The following is a 9,770-nucleotide window of genomic DNA, read 5'->3' as shown; positions in this document are numbered from 1 at the left end:
TTTTTCTCTTCTTTTCTTTTCTTTTTCATTTTCTTTTATTTTATTTTATTTTATTTTTCTTCCTTTCTTTCTTTCTTTCTTACTTTCTATCTTTCTTAGAAGTATATGAACAGAATGTGGTGTACTGTACATAAAATGGCGTGATGTATGGATGAAATAATATATTGTTGATGTATGGTGTTATACTGAGCATATGATATGGTACAGGATAGTGTTGGTGTGTGTATGATGATTCGTGTTGATATATTGACAGTGTATTGATACAAGATTATATTTCTCCCCTGCTTAGACACTGTATAAAGAAAGATAGTTTTAAGATTTTAACATTTAACATTTCTAACAGACATAATATGTAAAGGAATATATTTATAACATTTATACATTTCATACTAAATTTATTTTTATTTATTTATCTATTTATTTTTTTATTATTATTCTTCTTTTTTTTACGAAATGTCTTACAGAAAATATTCCAACCAGCTGGTTATTAATATTGGTTGTGGAATTGTAGGTTCGAGTAAGTCGTTCCCATTCCAGTTGGAATCAAATGTGATATTCCTTATTTTACACTTCATTTTTCATTAAAGTTTTTTTTATGGATTTAATACGTTTTATCAAAGCAACGGATTATATATATATATATATATATATATATATATATATATATATATATATATATATATATATATATATATATATATATATAAAAAATTTTCAGAGTCAAATAAAAGAAAAAAAATGAAAAGAAAGTGAAAATAATCATGATGAAAGATCATAATGGTTTGAAGTTGTTTGATAACCAATAAAATCATTCAATTTTAACGTTCAAGTGGCTAAGAAAAAAAACAAATAAATAAAAAAACGGTTGGCTTCATAATCATCACTACCCCATAAAGAACTCTCTCTCCCTCTCTCTCTCTCTCTCTCTCTCTCTCTCTCTCTCTCTCTCTCTCTCTCTCTCTCTCTCTCTCTCTCTCTCTCTCTCTCTCTCTTTCTCTTTCTCTTTCGCTCTCTCTTTCTCTCTCTTTCTTTTTCTCTTTCTCTCTCTCTCTCTCTCTCTCTCTCTCTCTCTCTCTCTCTCTCTCTCTCTCTCTCTCTCGCTCTCTTTCTCTTTCTCTTTCTCTTTCTCTTTCTTTCTCTCTCTCTCTCTCTCTCTCTCTCTCTCTCTTTCTCTTTCTCTTTCTCTTTCTCTTTCTCTCTCTCTCTCTTTCTCTTCCTCTTTCTCTTTCTCTCTCTCTCTCTCTCTCTCTCTCTCTCTCTCTCTCTCTCTCTCTCTCTCTCTCTCTCTCTCTCTCTCTCTCTCTCTCTCTCTCTCTCAGGGTTCCACTCCCCTTCAGTCAGGGTTCAACTACCCTTCAGCCACGGTGCCTTTAGCTTTCAGCCTGGGTTCAACTACCCATAAGTCAGGGTTCTATTAGACTTCGCCAAGGGTTTCACAAACCTTCAGCCTGGGTTCAACTACCCTTCAGTCAGAGTTCCACTCCCCTTCAATCAGGGTTCAACTATCCTTCAGCCAGGGTTCCATTCCCCTTCAGCCAGGGTTCCACTCCCCTTCAGCCAGGGTTCCACTCCCCTTCAGTCAGGGTTCCACTCCCCTTCAGTCAGGGTTCCACTCCCCTTCAGCCACGGTTCCTTTAGCTTTCAGCCTGGGTTCAACTACCCATAAGTCAGGGTTCTATTAGACTTCGCCAAGGGTTTCACAAACCTTCAGCCTGGGTTCAACTCCCCTTCAGCCAGGGTTCCACTCCCCTTCAGTCAGGGTTCCACTCCCCTTCAGTCAGGGTTCCACTCCCCTTCAGCCAGGGTTCCACTCCCCTTCAGTCAGGGTTCCACTCCCCTTCAGCCAGGGTTCAACTCCCCTTCAGCCAGGGTTCCACTCCCCTTCAGTCAGGGTTCCACTCCCCTTCAGCCACGGTTCCTTTAGCTTTCAGCCTGGGTTCAACTACCCATAAGTCAGGGTTCTATTAGACTTCGCCAAGGGTTCCTGACCTTTCAGCCTGGGTTCAACTCCCCTTCAGTCAGGGGTTCCATCTCCCCTTCAGCCAGGGTTCCACTCCAATTCAGTCAGGGTTCCACTCCCCTTCAGTCAGGGTTCCACTATCCCTTCAGCCAGGGTTCCACTCATCAACTCGCCAGGGATTCCACTCCCCTTCAGTCAGGGTTCCACTCCCCTTCAGCCAGGGTTCCACTCCCCTTCAGCCAGGGTTCCACTCCCCTTCAGTCAGGGTTCCACTCCCCTTCAGTCAGGGTTCCACTCCCCTTCAGCCAGGGTTCCACTCCCCTTCAGTCAGGGTTCCACTATCCCTCAGCCAGGATTCCACTCCCCTTCAGTCAGGGTTCCACTCCCCTTCAGCCAGGGTTCCACTCCCCTTCAGCCAGGGTTCCACTCCCCTTCAGTCAGGGTTCCACTCCCCTTCAGCCAGGGTTCAACTATCCCTCAGCCAGGATTCCACTCCCCTTCAGTCAGGGTTCAACTCATCTCAGCTGAAGCCCCACTCCCTTCAGCCAGGGCTCAACTATCCCCAGCCAGGATTCCACTCCTTCAGTCAGGGGTTTCCACTCCCCTTCAGCCAGGGTTCAACTATCCCTTCAGCCAGGGATTCCACTTTCAGTCAGGGTTCCACTCCTTCAGCCAGGGTTCCACCTCTCTGGGGTCAGGGTTCCACTCTTCAGTCAGGGTTCAACTATCCCTCAGCCAGGGCCCCACTCCCCTTCGGCCAGGGTTCCCCTTCAGTCAGGGTTCCACTTCCCTTCAGCCAGGGTTCCACTCCCCTTCAGTCAGGATTCCACCCCTTCAGTCAGGGTTCCACTCCCCTTCAGCCAGGGTTCCACTCCTTCAGTCAGGGTTCCACTCCCCTTCAGGCAGGGTTCCACTCCCCTTCAGGCAGGGTTCCACTCCCCTTCAGTCAGGGTTCCACTATCCTTCAGTCAGGGTTCCACTCTTCAGTCAGCTCCACTCCCCTTCAGCCAGGGTTCAACTATCCTTCAGCCAGGGTTCCACTCCCCTTCAGTCAGGGTTCCACTCCCCTTCAGTCAGGGTTCCACTCCCCTTCAGCCAGGGTTCAACTATCCTTCAGCCAGGGTTCCACTCCCCTTCAGTCAGGGTTCAACTATCCTTCAGCCAGGGTTCCACTCCCCTTCAGCCAGGGTTCCACTCCCCTTCAGTCAGGGTTCCACTACCAGTCAGGGATCCACCCTTCAGTCAGTTCCATCCTTCAGTCAGGGTTCCACTCCCCTTCAGTCAGGGTTCCACTTCTTCAGCCAGGTTCCACTCCCCTTCAGGATGGATCCATCTCCCAGTCAGACTCATCTCCTCCTTCAGTCACAGCTCACTTCTTCAACAGATTCAATCCATCCTTCAGTCAGGGTTCAATCACCTTCAGTTGGGGATCCACTCCCTCCACCCTTCTGCCAGGTTCCACTCCCCTTCAGCCAGGGTTCCACTCCCCTTCAGTCAGGGTTCCACTCCCCTTCAGTCAGGGTTCAACTATCCTTCAGCCAGGGTTCCACTCCCCTTCAGCCAGGGTTCCACTCCCCTTCAGTCAGGGTTCCACTCCCCTTCAGTCAGGGTTCAACTATCCTTCAGCCAGGGTTCCACTCCCCTTCAGCCAGGGTTCAACTATCCTTCAGCCAGGGTTCCACTCCCCTTCAGTCAGGCCCCACTCCCCTTCAGTCAGGGTTCCACTCTTCAGTCAGGGTTCCCATCCCCTTTAGCCAGGGTTCCACTCCCCTTCAGTCAGGTTCCACTCCCCTTCAGTCAGGGTTCCACTCCCCTTCAGTCAGGGTTCCACTCCCTTCAGTCAGGGTTCCACTCCCCCTTCAGTCAGGGTTCAACTATCCTTCAGCCAGGGTTCCACCCCTTCAGCCAGGGTTCCACTCCCCTTCAGTCAGGGTTCCACACCCCTTCAGTCAGGGTTCCACCCCTTCAGTCAGGGTTCCACTCCCCTTCAGCCAGGGTTCCACTCCCCTTCAGCCACGGTTCCACTCCCCTTCAGCCAGGGTTCCACTCCCCTTCAGTCAGGGTTCCACTCCCCTTCAGTCAGGGTTCCACTCCCCTTCAGTCAGGGTTCCACTCCCCTTCAGTCAGGGTTCCACTCCCCTTCAGCCAGGGTTCAACTCCCCTTCAGCCAGGGTTCCACTCCCCTTCAGTCAGGGTTCCACTCCCCTTCAGCCACGGTTCCTTTAGCTTTCAGCCTGGGTTCAACTACCCATAAGTCAGGGTTCTATTAGACTTCGCCAAGGGTTTCACAAACCTTCAGCCTGGGTTCAACTCCCCTTCAGCCAGGGTTCCACTCCCCTTCAGTCAGGGTTCCACTCCCCTTCAGTCAGGGTTCCACTCCCCTTCAGCCAGGGTTCCACTCCCCTTCAGCCAGGGTTCCACTCCCCTTCATTCACGGTTCCACTCCCCTTCAGTCAGGGTTCCACTCCTTCAGTCATGGTTCCACTCCCCCTTCAGTCAGGTTCCACCCTTCAGTCAGGGTTCCACTCCCCTTCAGCCAGGGTTCCACTCCCCTTCAGTCAGGGTTCCACTCCCCTTCAGTCAGGGTTCCACTCCCCTTCAGTCAGGGTTCCACTCCCCTTCAGTCAGGGTTCAACTATCCTTCAGCCAGGGTTCCACTCCCCTTCAGTCAGGGTTCCACTCCCCTTCAGCCAGGGTTCCACTCCCCTTCAGTCAGGGATCCACTCCCCTTCAGTCAGGGTTCCACTCCCCTTCAGTCAGGGTTCCACTCCCCTTCAGTCAGGGTTCAACTATCCTTCAGTCAGGGTTCAACTATCCTTCAGTCAGGGATCCACTCCCCTTCAGTCAGGGTTCCACTCCCCTTCAGTCAGGGTTCCACTCCCCTTCAGCCAGGGTTCCACTCCCCTTCAGTCAGGGTTCCACTCCCCTTCAGTCAGGGTTCCACTCCCCTTCAGTCAGGGTTCCACTCCCCTTCAGTCAGGGATCCACTCCCCTTCAGTCAGGGATCCACTCCCCTTCAGTCAGGGTTCCACTCCCCTTCAGTCAGGGTTCAACTATCCTTCAGTCAGGGTTCCACTCCCCTTCAGTCAGGGTTCAACTATCCTTCAGCCAGGGTTCCACTCCCCTTCAGCCAGGGTTCCACTCCCCTTCAGTCAGGGTTCCACTCCCCTTCAGTCAGGGTTCCACTCCCCTTCAGTCAGGGTTCCACTCCCCTTCAGTCAGGGTTCCACTCCCCTTCAGTCAGGGTTCCACTCCCCTTCAGTCAGGGTTCCACTCCCCTTCAGTCAGGGTTCCACTCCCCTTCAGCCAGGGTTCCACTCCCCTTCAGTCAGGGTTCCACTCCCCTTCAGTCAGGGTTCCACTCCCCTTCAGTCAGGGTTCCACTCCCCTTCAGTCAGGGTTCCACTCCCCTTCAGTCAGGGTTCCACTCCCCTTCAGCCACGGTTCCTTTAGCTTTCAGCCTGGGTTCAACTACCCATAAGTCAGGGTTCTATTAGACTTCGCCAAGGGTTTCACAAACCTTCAGCCTGGGTTCAACTCCCCTTCAGCCAGGGTTCCACTCCCCTTCAGTCAGGGTTCCACTCCCCTTCAGTCAGGGTTCCACTCCCCTTCAGCCAGGGTTCCACTCCCCTTCAGTCAGGGTTCCACTCCCCTTCAGTCAGGGATCCACTCCCCTTCAGTCAGGGATCCACTCCCCTTCAGTCATGGTTCCACTCCCCTTCAGTCAGGGTTCCACTCCCCTTCAGCCAGGGTTCCACTCCCCTTCAGCCAGGGTTCCACTCCCCTTCAGTCAGGGTTCCACTCCCCTTCAGTCAGGGTTCCACTCCCCTTCAGTCAGGGTTCCACTCCCCTTCAGTCAGGGTTCCACTCCCCTTCAGCCAGGGTTCCACTCCCCTTCAGTCAGGGTTCCACTCCCCTTCAGTCAGGGTTCCACTCCCCTTCAGTCAGGGTTCCACTCCCCTTCAGTCAGGGTTCCACTCCCCTTCAGTCAGGGTTCCACTCCCCTTCAGTCAGGGTTCCACTCCCCTTCAGTCAGGGTTCCACTCCCCTTCAGTCAGGGTTCCACTCCCCTTCAGTCAGGGTTCCACTCCCCTTCAGTCAGGGTTCCACTCCCCTTCAGCCAGGGTTCCACTCCCCTTCAGTCAGGGTTCCACTCCCCTTCAGTCAGGGTTCCACTCCCCTTCAGTCAGGGTTCCACTCCCCTTCAGTCAGGGTTCCACTCCCCTTCAGTCAGGGTTCCACTCCCCTTCAGTCAGGGTTCAACTATCCTTCAGTCAGGGTTCCACTCCCCTTCAGCCAGGGTTCCACTCCCCTTCAGTCAGGGTTCCACTCCCCTTCAGCCAGGGTTCCACTCCCCTTCAGTCAGGGTTCCACTCCCCTTCAGTCAGGGTTCCACTCCCCTTCAGCCAGGGTTCCACTCCCCTTCAGTCAGGGTTCCACTCCCCTTCAGCCAGGGTTCCACTCCCCTTCAGTCAGGGTTCCACTCCCCTTCAGTCAGGGTTCCACTCCCCTTCAGTCAGGGTTCCACTCCCCTTCAGTCAGGGTTCCACTCCCCTTCAGTCAGGGTTCAACTATCCTTCAGCCAGGGTTCCACTCCCCTTCAGTCAGGGTTCCACTCCCCTTCAGTCAGGGTTCCACTCCCCTTCAGTCAGGGTTCCACTCCCCTTCAGTCAGGGTTCCACTCCCCTTCAGCCAGGGTTCCACTCCCCTTCAGTCAGGGTTCCACTCCCCTTCAGCCAGGGTTCCACTCCCCTTCAGTCAGGGTTCCACTCCCCTTCAGCCAGGGTTCCACTCCCCTTCAGTCAGGGTTCCACTCCCCTTCAGTCAGGGTTCCACTCCCCTTCAGTCAGGGTTCCACTCCCCTTCAGCCACGGTTCCACTCCCTTTCAGCCACGGTTCCACTCCCCTTCAGTCAGGGTTCCACTCCCCTTCAGTCAGGGTTCCACTCCCCTTCAGTCAGGGTTCCACTCCCCTTCAGTCAGGGTTCCAATCCCCTTCAGTCAGGGTTCCACTCCCCTTCAGTCAGGGTTCCACTTCCCTTCAGCCAGGGTTCCAATAGCCTTCAGCCACGGTTCAACCCCCCTTCAGCCACGGTTCAACTACCCTTCAGCCACGGTTCAACTACCCTTCAGCCACGGTTCAACTACCCTTCAGCCACGGTTCCACTATCCTTCAGTCAGGGTTCCAATAGCCTTCAGCCACGGTTCAACTACCCTTCAGCCACGGTTCAACTCCCCTTCAGCCACGGTTCAACTCCCCTTCAGCCACGGTTCAACTCCCCTTCAGCCACGGTTCAACTCCCCTTCAGCCACGGTTCAACTCCCCTTCAGCCACGGTTCCAATAGCCTTCAGCCACGGTTCAACTACCCTTCAGCCACGGTTCAACTCCCCTTCAGCCACGGTTCAACTCCCCTTCAGCCACGGTTCAACTACCCTTCAGCCACGGTTCAACTCCCCTTCAGCCACGGTTCAACTCCCCTTCAGCCACGGTTCCAATAGCCTTCAGCCACGGTTCAACTACCCTTCAGCCACGGTTCCAATAGCCTTCAGCCACGGTTCAACTCCCCTTCAGCCACGGTTCAACTCCCCTTCAGCCACGGTTCAACTCCCCTTCAGCCACGGTTCAACTCCCCTTCAGCCACGGTTCAACTCCCCTTCAGCCACGGTTCAACTACCCTTCAGCCACGGTTCCAATAGCCTTCAGCCACGGTTCAACTACCCTTCAGCCACGGTTCCAATAGCCTTCAGCCACGGTTCAACCCCCCTTCAGCCACGGTTCCAATAGCCTTCAGCCACGGTTCAACTACCCTTCAGCCACGGTTCAACTACCCTTCAGCCACGGTTCCAGCTCAGCCAGGGTTCCACTCCCCTTCAGTCAGGGTTCAACTATCCTTCAGTCAGGGTTCCACTCCCCTTCAGTCAGGGTTCCACTCCCCTTCATTCAGGGTTCAACTATCCTTCAGCCATGGTTCCACTCCCCTTCAGCCAGGGTTCCACTCCCCTTCAGCCAGGGTTCCACTCCCCTTCAGTCACGGTTCAACTATCCTTCAGCCAGGGTTCCACTCCCCTTCAGTCAGGGTTCCACTCCCCTTCAGTCAGGGTTCCACTCCCCTTCAGCCACGGTTCCACTACCCTTCAGCCACGGTTCAACTCCCTTCAGCCACGGTTCCACTATCCTTCAGCCAGGGTTCAACTCCCCTTCAGCCACGGTTCCACTCCCCTTCAGCCACGGTTCCTCCTCCTTCAGCCACGGTTCAACTCCCCTTCAGCCACGGTTCAACTCCCCTTCAGCCACGGTTCAACTACCCTTCAGCCACGGTTCAACTCCCCTTCAGCCACGGTTCAACTCCCCTTCAGCCACGGTTCAACTCCCCTTCAGCCACGGTTCAACTCCCCTTCAGCCACGGTTCCACTCCCCTTCAGCCACGGTTCACCCACCCTTCAGTCAGGGTTCAACTATCCTTCAGTCAGGGTTCCACTCCCCTTCAGTCAGGGTTCCACTCCCCTTCAGTCAGGGTTCCACTCTCCTTCAGTCAGGGTTCAACTACCCTTCACCCACGGTTCCACTATCCTTCAGTCAGGGTTCCAATAGCCTTCAGCCAGGGTTCAACTACCCTTCAGCCATGGTTCCACTCCCCTTCAGTCAGGGTTCAACTATCCTTCAGCCAGGGTTCCACTCCCCTTCAGTCAGGGTTCCACTCCCCTTCAGCCAGGGTTCCACTCCCCTTCAGTTAGGGTTCAACTACCCTTCAGCCAGGGTTCAACTCCCCTTCAGCCAGGGTTCAACTACCCTTCAGCCAGGGTTCAACTCCCCTTCAGCCACGGTTCAACAACCCTTCAGCCATGGTTCAACTACCCTTCAGCCACGGTTCAACTACCCTTCAGCCAGGGTTCAACTACCCTTCAGCCACGGTTCCACTCCCCTTCAGCCACGGTTCCAATAGCCTTCAGCCATGGTTCAACTACCTCTCAGCTATGGTTCAACTACCCTTCAGCCATGGTTCAACTACCTTTCAGCCATGGTTCAACTACCCTTCAGCCATGGTTCAACTACCTTTCAGCCAGGGTTCAACTACCCATCAGCCACGGTTCCAATAGCCTTCAGTCACGGTTCAACTCCCCTTCAGCCACGGTTCCAATAGCCTTCAGCCACGGTTCAACTACCCTTCAGCCAAGGTTCCAATAGCCTTCAGCCACGGTTCAAATCCCCTTCAGCCACGGTTCCAATAGTCTTCAGCCACGGTTCAACTACCCTTCAGCCATGGTTCAACTACCTTTCAGCCATGGTTCAACTACTCTTCAGCCATGGTTCAACTACCTTTCAGCCAGGGTTCAACTACCCTTCAGCCACGGTTCAACTACCCTTCAGCCACGGTTCAACTACCCATCAGCCACGGTTCCAATAGCCTTCAGCCACGGTTCAACTCCCCTTCAGCCACGGTTCCAATAGCCTTCAGCCACGGTTCAACTACCCTTCAGCCACGGTTCCAATAGCCTTCAGCCACGGTTCAACTCCCCTTCAGCCACGGTTCAACTCCCCTTCAGCCACGGTTCCAATAGCCTTCAGCCACGGTTCAACTACCCTTCAGCCAAGGTTCCAATAGCCTTCAGCCACGGTTCAACTCCCCTTCAGCCACGGTTCAACTACCCTTCAGCCAAGGTTCCAATAGCCTTCAGCCAGGGTTCAACTCCCCTTCCGCCAAGGTTCCAATAGCCTTCAGCCACGGTTCAACTACCCTTCAGCCACGGTTCAACTACCCATCAGCCACGGTTCCAATAGCCTTCAGCCACGGTTCAACTCCCCTTTAGC

The 9,770-nt window shown here is 53.5% G+C and overlaps 1 protein-coding gene across 1 annotated transcript in view; it reads left to right on the top strand.

Annotated features, from left to right (window-relative positions):
• Positions 1-9,146, top strand: part of LOC113811846 (uncharacterized) — a 10,060-nt gene extending 914 nt beyond the window's left edge. Inside the window, exons 2-8 of the mRNA XM_070127513.1 lie at positions 1,448-1,666; positions 1,997-2,204; positions 2,332-2,777; positions 3,144-3,382; positions 7,906-8,054; positions 8,450-8,602; positions 8,736-9,146. Of these exons, the coding sequence (XP_069983614.1) occupies positions 1,448-1,666; positions 1,997-2,204; positions 2,332-2,777; positions 3,144-3,382; positions 7,906-8,054; positions 8,450-8,602; positions 8,736-9,146 (1,825 nt within the window). The remainder of the gene's footprint in view (positions 1-1,447; positions 1,667-1,996; positions 2,205-2,331; positions 2,778-3,143; positions 3,383-7,905; positions 8,055-8,449; positions 8,603-8,735) is intronic.
• The last annotated feature ends 624 nt before the right edge of the window (positions 9,147-9,770 follow it).

This window comes from Penaeus vannamei, chromosome 11 (assembly GCF_042767895.1).
Source record: "Penaeus vannamei isolate JL-2024 chromosome 11, ASM4276789v1, whole genome shotgun sequence".
In the NCBI taxonomy this organism is placed as follows: Eukaryota; Metazoa; Arthropoda; class Malacostraca; order Decapoda; family Penaeidae; genus Penaeus; species Penaeus vannamei.
Note: the sequence above shows the minus strand (reverse complement) of the source record. Positions and strands in the feature narration are given on the sequence as shown.